General features: G+C 36.3%; 1 protein-coding gene across 1 annotated transcript in view; it reads left to right on the top strand.

The window, feature by feature from the left end:
• The window catches only part of csmd3b (CUB and Sushi multiple domains 3b), a 484,809-nt gene that overhangs the window by 115,744 nt on the left and 349,186 nt on the right, over positions 1–19,879 (top strand). Inside the window, 1 exon segment of the mRNA XM_051873165.1 lies at positions 2,686–2,798. Coding sequence (XP_051729125.1) covers positions 2,686–2,798 — 113 coding nt within the window.

Raw genomic sequence — 19,879 nt, 5'->3', positions numbered from 1 at the left:
ACTACTAGTTATATTACTTTTCCGTTACACTCCACAGAAGTAGTAATTGCATATTTACTCCTCAAATTTCTGATTTTGCATGTGCACCTTTTTGTGAATGTACATTTTTTTGTATTTATATGTAATTTTCATGTGATTTTGGCTATTTTTATAAGAATAAAGGATGTTTAGATGAGAAATGCAAAGCAGGTGTAGCGATTAGCTTATTCTAAAATGTTACAAACAACATAATTCTGCCTTATCACATACAATATAATAGGCCTAATAATATTATTATAAAATTAATAGTAATATTAAGTAAAAGTAAACATTTTTGTGGTTCCAATGGTCTTACATTCTTCACTGCATAAATTATCAATTAAATATAAATTCTTCTCTATTAAACCTATTTTCTCTGTTATCTTTGTTCTTTGCTAAACATTAATGACAGACATCACAGCAACTGGTTTATTAGGCTGCTGTCACTTTAAGAGTTGCCGCTGCCAAACATGACGCGCATCTCATTTCCTCACAGCTCTGTAAGGTCTTTTAAGACATTATTTAACTCATTTAAGACTGCTCTTATGAGGATACTCAACAAAACAGGCATTTTGGCATAATTTTGTGTTATTGTTTGTTCAGGCGCGAAAGAAAACTTGATACTGGCGCGTGTCTTTCTGTGTCACATGACACGACATTCACAGACAGCGTGTTCTCGTTTGTCATGTGGTGCTTGAATGGTTTAAAAGCATTTGCGTGAATAAGAGCGTGATCATATAATGTAACGCTAGCCAAATGATGACGTAAAAAATGGATGCTGCGTTAAATAAATTGTCAAACATTAAATTAAGTCACTATAGCATCAATAATTCCCTGTAGCGCTAACATGATTTATTCTCCTAAAAGTAAATCGCTTTATTCCAAGGCTTTTACTAGTGCCATTTCACCTTATTATATGGTTGACTAAACATTTGAAGGTAAAGAGAGAATATTCTTTGTTAAGAAGCAATTGGGTCATGTGTGGATTTACTTAAGATTTAGGGACATAGGTCTTTGAATCCTTTCTCTAACAGTCTTTGAAGTTCATGACAAGTTTAAAGGTTAAAATTATTAAATCAAAACTGCAGTGTCCTGAGGATATTATGCACAGGCATTTATAAATATTTCAGCCTCACTGTGAGTTCATTAGCATAAACAAAAGAAATTCTGTCCATGTGACACACATTAGCTGACACGTGCATATTTGAACATACCCCCACACACACATTTAAAAACCTCCCCGCATCCTAACATGTTGCTGACCTAATCGATTTTTTAAACGGAGATAACTAGCAGCTCTGCTAACACATGATTTCCTTATGCAGAGTGTGTGTTTCGTCAGTGTGTGTGTTCTGCTGCATGCTGGTGGCTTATAATGTTGCTGCTGTCTGGAGGTTTCCGAGGAGAGGTTTGACGAAATGTCTTCTTTCCATGCGCACGTAAGCATTGGGGATTATTGTGGAGCTTAAAGAAAGCAAGGAAGAAGCACAGTGCTCTTACCTCAAGAAATAATGTGCAATAATATGAGCGCTTGGAGAAGACCGTTTCATATTTAACTAAACATTGACACAGCCAATTAGTTTCACACTTACGTTTTTTATATTTTAGCCATGTTGTCATAAGCACTGATCTTTTTTAATTATAAGCCTGTTGCCTTGGTATATGTTATAGATCAGTATGTGCCACTGAAGAAATAATTGGAGCTTTGCACCACATTAAAAAGCCTTTGTGACTACTACAAATACAAGTTTTTGAAAAAAGTCTCTTCTGCTCACCAAATCTTCATTTATTTGATCAAAAATACAGTAAAAATAGGAATATCGTGAAATATTATTACAATTTAAAATAGCTGTTCTCTATGTGAATATATTGTAAAATATAATTTATTCCTGTGATCAAAGCTGAATTTTCAGCACCATTACTCCAGTCTTCAGTGTCACATGATCCTTCAGAAATCATTCTAATATGATGACTTGCTGCTCAAGAAACATTTCTGATTATTATCAATGTTGAAAACAGGTATTTTATTGACAGCATTTACTTGAAATTTGGATCAATTTATTGCATCCTTGCTAAATAAAGACATTAATTTCTTTAAAAAACTGACCCATAGTTTTAAACGTTAGTGTATAAATAAAATATTGAGGATTGTAATAATGACCGAACATTACCATTAAAATCATATCAATATATTATATTATATTATTAAACATATATAGATTTTTTTTATGGTATAGACATATAGTTTTTTTATTATGTGTATAGATGTATTGATTTTTATATTATATTATATTATATTATTAAACCTATATAGATTTTTTTATGGTATAGATGTATAGATTTTTGTTGTTGTTGTTGTTGATTTTTATTTTATTTTATTTTATTTATTTTTTATTTTTTTTAATGCAGCTTGATAACCTCAATCACTTTCATTATATGCTCCATGGTGAGTAAATAATGACAGGTTTTATTTCTGGGTGAACTATTAGGGTAATTTCTTTGACGCGCTTCTCAAGAAATCATCAGCATAAAACTTATTGTCACAAAACAAACACCATGTGTATTCACTGAGTGCTGAAATCTTCTTAACGTGTTATAAGGGTGATATGTGTATAAGATCCTTCATTTCTAACTTATGGTTATGTTTTCTCTCTTTGCTCTCTTTAGGTTAACGGGTTTCCAAATCCCTCCTCCCGTCACGAGCACTGGATCTGTATTCTCCCTGAGACTCACCAGTGACTTCGCCGTGAGCGCACACGGCTTTAAAATCTATTATGAAGGTAAAGATTCCAGTCCGTTCTGTGTTGTGCTACATCTTGTTACACTATATTGTGCATATCAGACGTAATCTGCGGCATTAATTAAGAGCTGCTCTGGCTACCCTGTGATCTGTGCCAATCATAATTGTGTTTATTAAACCTCAATGAAGAGGTGGTCTCTGACTAAAGACCTCATCACTCCCTATTAAAACTCATCAAATTACTGTCTTTTAGACACTTGCATCAAATTCCAGGAAGATGGCTTAGTGCATTATACTACCTTCTATTTCATTAATTTTGCATGTTAACTAATGGATAGTGAAGGGTACATGCCGTCTTTCTCTTTATTGCATTAGTCTTAGGATTTTTCCAGTTGCTTGGCTGTGCTTTTAAGCCTCCTGGTCTTATTTATGAAGACCTACAGGCTGAGGGTTGTTTGTTTATTTATTTATTATAGATAAATAATGCTAAATTTATATGACACTATCTGTCCATTACATGCCTTCATAAGATGTGTCATAACACATATTAACTGTACAGCAGATTTGGGCTTTTTAACTTCTTCTCAGAGTGTTTGACGGCTGAATAATGTGTGTTCACTATGTGTGAGGCGGTAGGAGGGAGACGGATGAGTGTGGTCTTGAGCTGCTCTGCTTGTCTTTCATTGTCTGATCTGAGTCACTTGAATAGGCTGCGTCAGCCTGAAGCATCATTTACTGTGTGTTGTTTCAGTGTCTCGGCCTGGTTGCCTCCCCTTCCCTTTGATTCACTTTTGGATCATACAGTGCAGGGAAAAAGTGTCTCACTACTGCAGCGTCAAACTTCTTTTCTCAGAAAGCTGTGGGCTCTAATTTGTTCTTGTACGCAGCTTAAGTAAAAGTGATTTTTAGTACATAAGAAGTCAAATCTGGCTTAATTAAAAGGGGATTTAAAACTTTTTTCTGTGAAATTTCAGGCTAGTTTGTTTAATTTTGGGGAAAGTATTTAAATTAATTTATCTATTTATTTATATATGTGAGAAACATCAATTTATGGTGTCATTAATAGTGTCAAATGTGCACTTAAGTTTAAGTTTTTCTTTCTATACAAAGACGTACTATTATTATTACTATCATTGCAATATTATGAATCCTTTTACAGAGAGTTTAATACCTGATGCTCTCAATGTCACAGTAAAATGCACTTATGATTTTTATGGAGGCTTTTAACCATGATTTTACTGAGCAGTTTATTTCCTTCCTTCTTTTAAAATATGCTTATAAAAGACCCAAGTAGAGCGACTGACCTTCATGTATGAGAATGTAATATTCATAGAGAAAATAATCTTTATATGAGACTTCTAGTGACAAACCAACAATGTCTTCAGTATGTTTTTGTGTATTTCTTATGTGTATGTACACACAATATTGTTTAAGTGTGTTGTGTTCATATTTCTGCAGCTTTGCACTGGTTAGCCCCACCCACAGTGAAATCTGATTGGTTCAAAATCACACTTACACAGCTAGGTTTGTTTGGCTGTAATCTTGTCATGTTATGCTGCATTTTAATCCTCAGTGTGGCCACTTGACGGCTGGCTAGGGCACATTGTTGCACTATAGTCTGTCTGGTTGCATAGCAAACAACTAGAGCGATCATATTCATAACTTATAATAATGTAAAAACTCCAAAATCAGGAGATATTCAACATCAAGCAGAAATTCAGCTGGAGACGTGAAGTACGTGCATGTTTACATAATCAAATGTTTCATAACGTGGACAGCAGTTCGGTATGCATAGCTTCATCAAGCAGTCTGTCCCAGAAATGCTTGGTTGAATAAACTTTCATGCAGAGCAGAGTTCCTGGTATGACTGGTAATGATTCAATAAGGCGGATGGAGGATGGAAGGTGTAGCCAATGACAATGGTATCGGCAATATAAAGGATAAATGATTCGAAGTGTTTCTTGAAAGGATGTGGATACATTCACTACTGTGACAGTGGCTTTTACACATTTTGGGCCCTTTAAGATCTCTGGATGGTACAGTAAATGTAGGAATGTATGCCAGCTCTTTATTTTCATCAAAGATTTATGCAATCTTTATTTAGGAGCAGAGTTCAGCAACTAAAAACTCAACGTTCATGTGGGTGTTCGCTTGCGTTGTGCACGATGCCACTCGACCTCTCTGTCCCCATTTCCTCATCTGTCTCTGAATTAAAAATTGGCAAAAGCATGCTAAATGGTAGGCAGTCTTCCAAACAAATAATAGAGCTTACTTTTTAAAGGTGCCTATAATCATTTTTCCCATATGTTCTTAAAATATTAGTAGTGGGGGTGGAAAAATAGTTAAGTTTTCATGACCATTTGTCAAAATGATAGTTAGAATTGCTGCCAATTTCGCCCTCTTCGCATGTAAAATTAGAACCAGTGGGTCTCATTCACTAATAATTGCATGGATTATTTTGTGTACGTATATGCAGAGGAGAACTTCTCGTGAAAAAAAAAAAAAAAAAAAAGAGACCGTGTTAGCTGAGAGTGACAAAAGACGGTAAGGAAATGTTGTGTGGAAAGCCCTTATATGGACATGGCTTGGGCCTGTTTTATGCAAATGATCAGCCAAAGGCATTGTGGTTGTTTATTTACAATTCTCCTAATCATTAACATTAGAATAAGGTTAAGAACAAATTCAGATGTGATATAAATGTGCTGCGGAGACGCCTGAGACGCCGGTTCGAATCCCGTTTAGAGCAGGTCGAGTAGAACTGGTTATATATGGTGCCGTGACCCGGATGGGAGTGAGGTTTCGGGGGCTAAGTGTAACATAGGCCAGTAAGAGCTGTGTGTGTAAACCTCAAGCGTGCCTCTTGAGGCCATGGGAGTGAGGTTTACACACACAGCTCTTACTGGCCTTACTGGCCTCCTAAACCTCACTCCCATCCGGGTCACGGCACCAAATGTAACCGGTTCTACTCGACGTGCTCTAAGGCGTCTCAGGCGTCTCCGCAGCACATGTATATCACATCTGAATTTGTTCTTAACCTTATTCTAATGTTAATGATTAGGAGAATTGTAAATAAACAACCGCATGCCTAAGGTTGATCATTTGCATAAAACACGCCCAAGCCATGTCCATATAAGGGCTTTCCACACAACATTTCCTTACCGCCTTTTGTCACTCTCAGCTAACATATGACGGTCTCTAAAGACATCCTCATGCAATATCAAGGGCCAGATTTACTAAACTAGGCAAATTAGCGTAATTCCACAAATGCGCGGATGGGAATGGCAAGTTTTGAGCGTGATTGACTGTTGATGCGAAAATTGAAGAACAAAGACGCAGTCAAATCATTTACATAAAGACCAACGCAGTCAACCAAGAGCAGTGCAAATTTGCGTTGGGTAGGATGCACATTAAAAGTTCTTTCAGCCAATGGAATCACTAGGGAATCACCCATTTTTTTCATGATACCAGCGTTATTGCTTTCCGCAATTGCCGGCAATCTTGCTTCGCAGTTATCGACTGCAGTGAAAAAATATCTCAGAGTATTCGACTTGTTGCTAGGCTGTTTTTTGCACTGATGAGGAAGTTTTGAGTTCTACACTTTAAAAGCACACACTTTAAAAACAGTCATGGAAATCTGATTTTGTGTAATGTATGACCACTTTATGGTTGTTTAACTGGCAAAATGTCATCATATATTTTAATTATTTATCCTTTTTGGGATATCATGTACAATATTGCTGCTGTTATTCTTCTCCAGCACAAACATCTGAATATTTTTACGTGTTGCATCATTATTTTAGCTCCCTTGGTACGTAATGAACCTTCTTGGTTTCCTGTCGACTAGTGAATGTGTGTTTGGGGATTATTTCCCATTCACTTTATCCTGCTGCATACAAAAAATGGATCCAGATATTCTTGTCCTATTGCACCATGGACCACCACCGATTGCGTGATTCTCTCCACGTATCTCCTTCTGTCGCTTGCATTCAGATGGGAAATGTTAAATGCGCTTAAAAACAGATGACGGAAGGAGAAAAACATGCACAAACAGCTAAAATAACTTATGAATGTTTCCTGAAGGAATCGTGTTGGAATCATTCTTTTCAGACCGTGACAAATAGACAGTTATCTAAGGGCGGTGTGGGTGTAGAACATGTTGATTTCAAAGACACTACTCTGTCACCAGGGAAACTAGCTTCTCTGAGAGGAAGTCAGCAGTTCTACTCCTGCTCCTGTAAACACATGCCTGAAGCTATTGTTCTCATGAGGGCCGGCACAGGTAGAATATATCTTACAACATCCACGTGGAGTCTGGCAACCTCATGAAGCTCTCTTGAGCTGAACCAAATCACTGTATTTCACTGCTTCGCTCCTGAAGGAGAACCTCTTGTACGTATACAGGACCTCAGAGACCTTCTGAACGTAGAGGTTTTCGTTCCGTATACAGTATGAATATTAAAGTGTGCTTTATTATTAATGGTGCACACCAGCTTTATTAAAAATGTATTCTAAGCTAAAAGGGATATCTAAGCAAGTGTTTTGCGTTCCCTGTGGCCCTCAGGTTTATATCTCTGTTAAAAACAGCATTTCCATGTAATGTTGTCGAAAAAGCTCTTTGCCAGTAGGGCTGTTAGATTCAGATTCCAGATCTTTATTGATTGAGTGTGGCTTCCAGACTAACTTTTTTTTTTTTTTTTTTTTTTTTTTAAGGTGAAGTGAGATCTTATAATAAATAGTGAAATACAGATTGTATTTTACTCTATTATAATGGTATGAATGCCAAAATATTGTTAAGGTGACATTTTTTTGCTTGTTTTTTCAAAAGAATCATTGATAATACTTTACCTACTGGCTTAATCAAATGAACCTTTTAGCTGACCTGAATCAAAAGACTTGATTTTAGTGCAATGAATCAATTTCCCTTTACTGCGGTAGTTTAGAAATCTAGGTAACAGACAGTCACGCTTAGATATATCAGGTCCTTCAAAGGAATTGGAGTCGGCTATCAATTCTAAATGCCTTTGAATCAAAGAAACATTTCTTTTGGGACTGAATCCCAGCCCTATTTGCTATAGACATTCTACACTCACCGGCCACTTTATTAGGTACACCTTGCTAGTATCGAGTTGGACCCCCTTTTACCTTCAGAAATGCCTTAACTCTTCGTGGCATAGATTCAACAATGCTGGAAACATTCCTCAGAGATCTAGTGAACTCACTCTCATGTTCAAGAAACCAGTTTGAGATGATCTGAGCTTTGTGACATGGTGTGTTATCCTACTCGAAGTAGCCATCAGAAGATGAGTGCACTGTGGTCATAAAGGGATGGACATGGTCAGCAACAATGCTTAGGTAGGCTGTGGGGTTTAAACAATGCTTAGTTGTTATTAATGGGCCCAAAGTGTGCCAATAAAATATCCCTCACACCATTACACCACCAGCAGCATCCTTAACCATTGATACATTCAGGATGGATCCATGCTTTCATGTTGGTTATGCCAAATTCTGAGCCTACCATCTGAATGTCACAGCAGAAATCGAGACTCAGCAGACCAGGCAATGTTTTTCCAATCTTCTATTGTCCAGTTTTGGTGTGCCCATGTGAATTGTTGCCACAGTTCTTAGCTGACAGGAGTGGCACCGATGTGTCTTCTGCTGCTGTAGCCCATCTGCTTCAAGGTTCGACGTGTTGTGTACTGTAACCGGTCCTACTCAACCTGCTCCGAGTGGGATTCGAGTGGGACGTCTCCACAGTGATACGCCGGTTCGAATCCCGCTTAGAGCAGGTCTTACTGGTCTACATTACACTCACCCCCCTAAACCTCACTTCCATCCAGGTCACGGCACCAAATGTAACCATTCATACTCGACTCGCTCCGAGCGGGATTCCAATCGGTGTCTCCGGCATGGGAGGCGGGCACAGTAACAAGGGCGCTAAATACTGCAGTCTCTAGCGTAAGTCGCTACCACGCCTCTTGAGGCCAGGGTAGTGAGGTTTACATGCACAGCTCTTACTGGCCTATGTTACACCACCAGTGGTCTCTACGATCCACCTAGCTCACAATGCTTTTGGGAAACGTAGCCCTGGTCATTCTCCTCTGACCTCTGGCATCACCCACAGAACTGGCCCTCACTGGATATTTTCTCTTTTTCAGACCATTCTCTGTAAACCCTAGGGTTTGTTGTGTGTGAAAATCCCAATACTCAAACCAGCCTGTGTGGTACCAACAACCATGCCACGTTCAAAGTCACTTAAATCAGCTTTCTTCTCCCTATTCTGATGCTCAGTTTGAACTTTGGAGGATCATCTTGACCATGACTACCTAATAAAATGGCCGGTGAGTGTATATTCTCTTTCTTTCCTGACTAATACAGTATATGTATATAGTGCTATCATAAAAAGGATATCAACAAATCTAATTATGCTTTTGTTGCTCATCATAATAATGTAATTATCCCCCCCCTCCCCCCAAAAAAAGAAAAAAAAATTCAGTGGGCCCAATTGCATTCTGTAGAAATGATCACGGTATATTATAACATCTCAAAAACCACCCACAGAAAATGTGCAAGCAGACTTCTGACCCCCGTAATCCATAAAATGCTGGATTGATTTTCCTGAGGATGGCATGAGATTATTGCGTAGTGCTGACAGTTTAAAGCAAAAGCCTCGAGTGCTTCTTTTCCACCCTTCTACCGACACCTAAACCTAATCTATTCAATACAGGATAAAGTAGGAATTCTTGTTCTTTTTTATGCATAACATGTATTGAATTTTTCAGCTGTTTGTGAGAGCATTCAGTTAATCAGGAAGATCTGCGCCATTGCCAAAGGTCCTAGGAAGTCATTGCTTTTTGTCTCCAGATTGTGTTTCCTTTTTAATTTGATGCTTTCCTGTTTGCCTGGAATATTTAATATCCTCGCTAATGACTATCCACCACTGGCCTAACATGCATGCCTCCTCCAAGCAGAATTTCAGGTTGAAATTAATTGTATTAATTTATACTGGCGTCTAACTTCAGGCTTATTTGTGAAGATCATTTCCCAGCGGTAATAGGGGAGCTGCTGCTTTATTATGAGTGCTTCTGCTGACCTCTCCGGTCTCCTTTTACTTTATTTTGAGTGACAACAGACTGTCTCTCATACTTTATCATAATTAACAGTGAATTAATCAGAAGATGTTCAATAACCTAGAGTGTAACCCGCCATCTGCAGCTAAAGTGTTTGGAGGAACAGACTGTTTGGGAATGTGGTAGCGCTCTGATGATGACTGACAATGGTTATGGGTATTTCTGGAGATACGACGACATTATTAAAGCGAAGAATTGTGAATGATAGGTTGATGGTTGATTTCAGTTCTCACTGTGGCTAGACGGCTGCATATATGTCAATCATGAAATAGATTGCTTTTCTTTTTTAGATTTGGATAGGGGTGATTAGGAGTTTGCAGGTGTTTTTATGCATTATTCAGCAAGGATTCCTGAAATCGTTTCAAATAAATGCAGTCCTTTTGAAATTTCTAAGAATACAGAACAAAATGTATCATGGTTTCCACAAAAATATGAAGCAGCACAACTGTTTTCAATATTGATGATAAATTAGCAGCAAATCATCATATTGGAATGATTTCTGAAGGATCATGTGACACTGAAGACTGGAGTAATGAAAATTCAGCTTTGATCACAGAAATAAATTATATTTTAAAATATATTCAAATAGAAAACATTTATTTTAAATGGTAATGATATTTCACAATATTACTGTTTTTACTGTATTTTTGATTAAGTAATTGCAGCCTTGGTGAGCAGAAGAGACTTCTTATAAAAACATTAAAAAATCTTACGACCCCAAACTTTTGAACAGTAGTGTATGTTTTAGGGTTGTCAATGTTAACTTCAGATATTGAACATGTTTAATGCAATATTTCAAAATAAATTTACCAAATTTTACATTATTATTAATGTTTCATTTTGCTTTCTAAAGAGTTGTCTGAAAGCATGAAATTAATCAGTTATTTTAATTTATTGAGAGCCCTAGTTCTCTACTGTAAGAAGAAATAATAATAATAATAATAATAATGATAATGATAATTTCAAGGTTTATACATCTAATTGTAAAAGTTTTTTTTTTCAAAGTTGTAATTGAAACAACGATTATTTACAAAAAAAAAATCCTATTTCAGTGTTTATTTCAGTGTTTACTTCAACATTAAAAGGTAGAAGTTTAAATTAATGTGTTACTGTTTCTTTGTAACTGTTTGTGAAATATACTAGCAATTTCTGGGTGGAAAATGTTTTTACACCAACTACTTTAATCATCTGTCAGCATAACACAAAGTAAAAAAAAAAACTTCTTAAGATAATATTTTAACAATTTGTTTAGTCTTTAGTACAGTGAGAACATAAAAGCCAATCATATTTGTTGTCTTTTTTGTGTGACGCTTAATATTTTTCACACAATATACAGTAAATGTCTTTATACATGAAATTATATCACTGCCATTTTATTTTTTATTTGATTATTTGACCAGAGATACTAGAATATTTGATAGTGTAGTTACGACTTCTACCAGCAGGGGCCAACAGGGCCGTTCTAACCAGCCAAGACCGTGATTGGTTGATTAGGATGGATGAAACAGCACCACTCAAGCACTAAACGTTATTTACTCTATCCTTGATTATCCTTTTATTTGGTCTCACACCGATATATAAATCTGCTGTTTCTGGGACCACCAAACTCAGACAGCAGGTGGGACTGAGAGTATCCGTCTCATACAGCACAAAGGATCAGTTGTTTACTTTTAATTGAATCCGCAGGTGATAAAGAGCATCTAATCATTGAGCGTGGGTAAAGACCAGTCCTGTCAATAATCAAGTCTCTCATCTGAGCGTCTGCTGAGGTGCGTCTTTTGGAGGGAAGCAGAAGAGGAAAAGAATAAGAAAAACTGTCAAAGCTCGCTCCTTTATTTTCAGATCGATGATTTCTCCAGAGTTCCTGCCTTCTAATCCATTAGTCGGCTTCCCGTTTCAAAGAACACCGTCAAAGCTTGTCCATTAAAACGCCTTGTTCTCATCTTAATAGCCAACTTCTTGTCTTATTGACTGCACCTTTGTCATTTCCAAACTCAATTGTGTGATGTCTGGACTCAAAATAAGACAAAATGACAATGTCGGTGTCATGTACATCTCATCTTTCACATTTGTAATTATAGATGAGCTCATTAATTGCTAGAAAATATTGAGAAAATACCTCAAGGGGCTTTTTTTTCTTTTTTCTTATGCAGGCAATTAGCTCTGTACCAGATGCTGAAGTCATCTACATCTAAGTGCTCGACATGAATTGGGCCTGAAGAAGAAACATAATGCAATTAAGAACTGTAGAATAATAATTGCATATATTTTTTACACACTTATGTGCCACCAACATATTAATTTACTTAGGTTATTTCACATATTGCTGTCTCTTGATATGAGTATCAGAAAATGCATCTTTCAGCTCATCCATTTCTGGTAACTTTTGACAAGTTCAAATCCTCCTTGATTGTAAATCTTACAGGTTTAGCTGGTTTTACATTCCTGCACAGTCCTTGAGATTTCAGACAAAGCCTCTCGCTGTGTTGTGCCGACACAAAAGCTTCTTACAGAATTAATTAAACATGTGCATGCTAATTGCTGCTGTCCAATAAAGATGGTTTGACCTCAGGGCGCAAAATGAGATGCACAGTTCAATTGAAAATCTTTACTTGTCTGACTTCGCCAATTTGAAAAGCTGCATGTTGCAGATTACCGGGTGGTTAAGAGAATCGTTTGACCTCCAAAAAACTGACGAACTACGTGACGAGATACTTAATCGATCAAGTCAAAGATGACAGTGATCTTGGCAAAGAGATGTGATGGAAGCCAGACGATCTGATATACTTGGGATATCAGGGCTGAAGTCTGTCGCTTAGATTTTGATCATAAAAGAAATCTGCTGCATTTTAATATGTACTTTAATTGTCTGCCTTCTATTGTTTACCTGATGTGGGATGTTAGTTTATTTAATCATTTATAAAAATTATATAAAAACTGTGTCAGAAAATAATTAATCTTAATTATGTCAGACAACACTTACGCAAAACATGGTCAGGTCAAAATGTCTGAATAATTTTTGGTCCCAAATTTTTATACATTTTACTGGTAGTCCACTGTATGAAGAATTTTTATGTCACAGTTTACTTTTTGCTATCCTCACTTACATAAATGAACTATAGTGTCCTGCACCCACTAGTAAAAATATATAAAAAAGTATATCTAGTGTCTGATTAATTTTTGGTTTGACTTTATATATATATATATATATATATATATATATATATATATATATATATATATGTATATATATGTATATGTATATATATATGTATATATATATATATATATATATATATATATATATATATATATATATATATGTATATGTATATATATATATATATATATATATATATATATGTATATATATATATATATATATATATATATATATATATATATATATATATATGTTCATTTATATTTGCATTTTACTATTATATAGATTTTTTTATAAGAATCATAATGGGAAAATAAATGCAAATAAGTTTACATTGACAATAATTTAAATTATAATTAAATAAGAATAAATAAATAATTTAATAATAAATAATAGTTAAATATTATAAAAATCATAATAGGAAAATAAATGCAAACAAGTTTACACTGACAATAATTTAAATTATAATGAAATAAATAATAAATAATAATTATGATTTTTATGTTCAATTATTATTTATTATTTATTTAATTCTATTTTAAATTATTGTCAATGTAAACTTGTTTGTATTTTTTTATTATTATATTTAATAGACAAAAATACAAACAAGTTTACATTGACAATAATTTAAATTATAATTAAATCAAGTATTTTTAAATATAGTTTAATTTAAAAATTATTTTAAGTGTGTGTGTGTGTGTGTGTGTGTTGTTTTAGATGCTGTCAACATCATGAAGTACATTTTAGTGTTTATGCAAACGCATGAAAATTTATGTGCAAAAGACAACACTTTACCTACAAATACCTACAATTATTAATAAGATCACGTTAAATGCGTGTTTCAATCGATATTGATGAAACACACATTTAATGCTGCAGAGAGAAAAGCAATAATGTTTTTTTTTTAACTAGTAAACAAAAGACAATGTGTTTCCCTATAAAGTCTCCAGGAGGTCTCTAACTCCCAGCCCACTTGATGTGTTGTAATGAGACTAAAGAAAATAGTCGTAGCATTGTTAAACATTCAAGGCCCCGGGAGCAAGTGCTGATGTGCTTTTTGTACAGGCTGTCTGGCCTTCCTTTTGTCTCCAGTTCAGCTGCTCTCATTAGCATGAAAACAACTACTTCACTAGCCTTGTAGTACTTCCTTGACCTACTTCTAACCCCAGACTTGTACTTCTGTCTCAACTCCGCACGAGCCTCCTCGCTGGGACTTGTGGGTAGGGGAGGATGTCACCCTTCTCCTCACACATTGTATCCATCATTCTCCATCTGTTGGAGTGGGCCGAGCCAACACCTCAGAGTGCACCTGCGGATAAAGGCAGCCGAGCCCATTGAAGATTAGTGCCAACTGGTCACGGCCCTTTAGGACTGCGCTTTCCCATGGTGCTCTGCTTTCTCAGCTTCTTATCGGTGTTTCGGCCCCTCATCTTGTGCCTGCTGCTGCTGCTATGGCCAATCCGTCAATAAACAAATGTACTAGACAGGAGAGGCTTTGGTGGACACTAGTGTTACCTCTTTTGTAGTCTAATTAGGCTCAGATTAGCTGTGAGACTCTAACACACAACAAAGGGGGTGAGGCCATGTTGAGCTGCTTTAGAGTTGTTGTAGTAAAGTGTTGTTGCCATGCCGTCATTTTACGCCAGACTGCTTCACAAACGAGGGTCAATTCAACGCTGGATTTGCACAAAAGATTAACAAGTGAATGAGTTGAATCAACTCCACAGCAGCTACATTAATTTATCCACTAACCATTCAGAAACGTCCAGTTTCATTCTAAAAGTTGTAACTTCTTCCTGAGTCTCTCCATCAGTGTCGACTCCGGTTTGAACAATGTAAGGCTGAACACCGTCGTCATTTTGGCTGCGTGAGATTCTCCAGCTTTGTTGTTGTTGAGCGACCGAAGCGTGAGCTGTTAAAGCTCCGCCCTCTTCTGGAAAGGGGGCCGGGAGCAGCAGCTCATTTGCATTTAAAGGGACACACACAAAAACGGTGTGTTTTTGCTCACACCCAAATAGGGGCAAATTTGACAAGCTATAATAAATGATCTGTGGGGTATTTTGAGCTGAAACTTCACAGACACATTCTGGGGACACCAGAGACTTATATTACATTGTGTAAAGGAGACCTATAATGCCCCTTTTAAATCAGGGCCATTGATTTTTCTCAAGGCATGTTTATTAAAGCTGCTTAAATATCCTAATTAAACTAAGGTCTAATCCTGGCCCTGTCTGCTTATGCTTAAGTCTAATTAATAGTGTAATGACTGAGATTAAGTCATTTGTTTATTGTGAATCTGTTTATAGATGAGAGTTAGATTAAATTAAAATGAAATTAATTAGCCACATGGCAACTTGGTAATGACCTCTATCCTGGTTAAAAGCATTATGCAAAAATTTATTAAAACATTGTACAAAACATTTCTGCCCCAAGGCAAAAAAAAAAATTTTAAAATATTTATAAATTACAAATAAAATATATCAATTTGATATCATTTTTTGTCATAATTCTCAAATATAATCTCTTTATTTATCTTTATTTTATTTTGTTTCTATGTGTATATGTAAAGCTAGTATGCCAGCTGATTCTGCTCCAGTCTGCTTACATTTGTGCTGTAGAAAATGCTTGACAGCTGGACAAGTTAGACAATTTTTCTGATACTTTATCCTGTCTCATTACTGTCCTGGCAAGATTTGGCAGGATATACTATAACTTCCCACACAATTTACTTCTCGAATCTCGACTGCTCTCCCCCTTTCCTCTCTGCAGCAGGGAAGAGAAACTGCAGTGCTCAGTGTACGTGAGTCATTCCGCATCCACCGCTGCTCTTCCCGCGTTCAGCAACACTCTCCAGTCTGTGGATTATACTCCCTGACTGCAACTTCTGCAGGGCCTCAGCTGAAGTTTTCTAAAATGAGTGTGTCACATTCGCATGAGATTATTTCAGTGCAGATGCATCAAAGAGTTTGCTCCAAGTGTTCATAGACTCTCTCCATCCCCTTAGCTCAGGTCTTAAAAATGGAAGACAGTGTAGTTTTAATATTCCTGCAGCAGCTTGGCTTTGCCTCTGACATTTTAATCGCTGGGAGGGAGTTAGAGCTGTGTGCGTATGTTTGTGCTGGATTTAGCTTGGCTCTCTTAAAGGAGTAGTGCAGCCACAAAAGATTTTTATTTCTATTTGTATTCATTTACTCACATGCTATTACTAACCTATATAACTTTCTTTTTTGGCGGGAAGGAAAAGTGATGAAGAACTGTGAGCAAAGAGGCTTTAAAGATTCAAAGAGGATGCAAATAGTGGTCTATACTATTGTATTCTTCTTAGTTTCCAAAGTGACATAAAAGGTTTGTGTGAATTAAAGGTTTAGTTCACCTAAAAATAAAAATTATGTCATTAATTACTCACCCTTTTGTCATTCTGAACCCATAAGATTTCTGTTCATCTTCAGAACACAAATGAAGATATTTTTCAAATCTGAGAGCTTTCTGTCCAGTCTACTACCACTTTGACGCTTCAAAAAGTTCATAAAGAGATCATAAAACTTTGACCTTGTTGGGGAACGTGGCACTGTACAAGCTTCTTCGGTAAAAGTCCGTTGGATGATGCGTTTTGGCAGCTTTTGTGAAAACTACAAATTGTACTTCTGCATTTTTCTATCCTCGCCCACAGACAGTCGGATCAACAGAGGGTTATTAACAGAAAAGTTGTAAGACTGGTTTATCAATGAAAATTGTATTGTACTATGTCTACACTTTAAACAGCATTATGGCAAAAATGAACACTATTGCAACAGATTTATTACCTGTATGTGACTATAGAAATGTTGACTACAAACACTGTCTTGGATCCTTTACTGGAAACTGAACGTAACTCACTCCCGCTAAACGCTTCTTGCACCCGGGAACAATGCAAGTCGACACCATTATGAATAAAAGTTTGCGAAGTGGTAAAAGCAAGGTGGTATTTGACTCTGGTAAGTGTATCAGTAGCAGATTGGTGGGCGTGGCCTTGGACGGCAACATGCCCAGTGCATTATGGGTGTTGAAGTTTTCCTACCTACTTGGCAAAAGGGAAGACAACAGCCTTTTTTCTCTGTTTTCTCTAGTCAGCTAGCACCAATTTCAATTAAAAATTCACCTTTCTACTGTGTAGGCAGACAAGTTTTACTGAAAGCCCATTTTGCCAGTAGTGAAGTACCCATTTAAAGGGATAGTTCACCCAAAAATACTATGAAAAAAAAGCAATTCATACACAATTTTGTGTTCAGCAATTCATACAGGTTTGTAACAACATGAGGGTGAGTAAATGATGACAGAATTTTCATTTTTGGGTGAATTATCCCTTTGTTATTATTGAAAATGTCACTAACCTTACCCGTATCAATAGAAGCAAAAGTGTTTTTCATTACAAAATGAACACAATATTTATTGCACCTAACATGTATTGAATGGTTGGTTGGTTGGTTGGTTTTATTTGGTTGGTTGGTTGGTTTTATTTGGTTGGTTGGTTGGTTGGTTGGTTGGTTGGTTGGTTGATTGGTTTATTGATTGATTGATTGATTGATTGATTGATTGATTGACGTAAGTGCATAGTAGTTAAAGACACCTAATATAAAGTGAGACCTAATAAGGATCACAATATTCCATTTAAAAAAAATAAATAAATAAAAAATAAGAATTGTTCATTCTGATTGACTTTAACTGCTCACTGGAGGCGAAGATTGTCAGTGAATAATGACTTCAGCTTGGGTTTGTCTTGGAATCTAGAGCACAGGTCATATGGGACCATATTTTTATGGTGTTTTGTGTCCTTTTTGAAGCTTCAAAGTCACAATCCCTGTTCATTGTAAGTGCAAGGAAAAGAACGACTAGAACAATTCTTCAAAATTTCACCTTCTGTAAAGAAGAAAGTCATACAGATTTGGAACGCTATGAGAGTGAGTAAATGATGAGAGAATTTTCATTTTTGTGTGAATTATCCCTTTAAAGAGATTGTAGCAGTGGTGGTTAAAAAAAAGCTCTATTGTGTGTTTGAGGTGACACATGTGATGCTGTGGGCGTTGCTTTGAGGAAGTGACTTCAAAGAGTTCTGTTCCATTTGCAGGCTGCTTGGCACCCGCTGTTAATGCAATGGATTGGAGGGATGACCTTGTTGGGGAACGTGGTGCTGTACAGGCTTCTTGGTGTGCAGACACATTGCAAAAAAAATTAAAAACGGTAGCATTGCCACACCATCAATAACAATTACATAGCTGAGGGGCTGTCGGCTCCTGTAGGATATAATAACACAAAAGATGGCATGCCTTGAGCACCAATGATACCCCTTTTCTCTGTCACCATGAGAGAATGTGACTAAGTGTGAGGTTATCTGAGGCGTTCAACAATAATGAATCATACTTTCAGAATGCAGCATGCCCACTCAGAAGGCCAAATAATCTTTGTTTTAATAAGTAAATGAGTCGACCTTAACTATCTCCCACACACTTACACTACAGGTCAATATTTTGGAATAATTAAGGTTTTTATATATATGTGTTTATTTAAAAGAAGTCTTACTAAGGCTGAATTTGATGAAAATACAGTAAAAACAGTAATATTGTGAAATATTATTACAATTTTAAATAGCTGTTTTCTGTGTGAATATATTGTAATTTATTCCTGTGATCCAAGCTAAATTTTCAGCATCATAATAATAACTAATATTGATAATTGATCATAAATAATAATTGGTAATAATTGAGCAGCAAATCAGCATATTAGAATGATTTCTGAAGGATCGTGTGACACTGAAGACTGGAGTAATGATGCTGAAAATTCAGATTTGATCACATAAATTACATTTTTAAATATTAAAAGGATCAAAGTTATTTAAATTGTAATAATACTTCACAATATTGCTGTTTTTACTGTATTTTTGATCAAATAAATGCAGCCTTGGTGAGCAAAATCAACAAACAAAACAAACAAACAAAACATTGAAAGATTATTGCAAATATTTGACTGGTAGTGTATACGGCATCTTGCATAAACAGCTTAAAAAGACCTGAATGACTTTCTTTCTTTTGTGAAACACAAGTCAAAATTGTGTGCTTTTTTGTCCATATAAAAGTCAGCGAGGTCCAAACAGTTAAAGCATTCTTCAATATCGTCTTTTGTGTTCCACAGACGACAGAACGTCATACAGGTTTAGAAATACACAAGGATGAGTAAATGAATCTCAAGCGTACCCCTACAGTGCATTTGAAAGTACCTGTTATTTGCACATTGTTGTTTCTTGGCCGTTTGCCATAATGGCCAATCTGAATAATATGAGGTAATTATCTGATTTTCATTTCTTATCTGATCCACATTACCTAAAGATGACATCAAAGTATGATGGCAGTGATTTGCAGTTAATAATTGAAGAGCACCTGAGTCTGATTGTCTGAGCGGCAGGGTGTGTGCAGGCTTTCTTTATTTGGTTGGATTTAGAACAGTCAAAGCGGTGCTGTGAGGCCCCATGCGGAGCTGCGCCACAGGGCTGCATATGTTGTGAGTCTGTGTCAGGTTAACATCTGTCCTAACTCTCGGGAAGACTGTGATGTGAATCCCACTCAGTCATAGTCTGAATGTGTTCGGTGTGTGGAAGGAGGTGTATGTATGTGTGTCTCTGTCTGTCATTTGTGTGCTGGAATACCGTATGCTTTTCCAAACCCACAGAGAGGCTTTGTCAGCCATTGTGGTGGCAGCATGTTATTGTTCCTCGACAAAAATTCATTCAAAGTTTTTGTGCACATGCAGACTAGGACTCTGCGATATACCGGTACTAAAAATGCACTACAGTACAATATC

This window comes from Ctenopharyngodon idella, chromosome 19, assembly GCF_019924925.1.
Source record: "Ctenopharyngodon idella isolate HZGC_01 chromosome 19, HZGC01, whole genome shotgun sequence".
Taxonomy (NCBI): domain Eukaryota; kingdom Metazoa; phylum Chordata; class Actinopteri; order Cypriniformes; family Xenocyprididae; genus Ctenopharyngodon; species Ctenopharyngodon idella.
The sequence above is the reverse complement of the archived record's forward strand: the minus strand, read 5'-3'. Positions and strand labels throughout refer to the sequence as shown.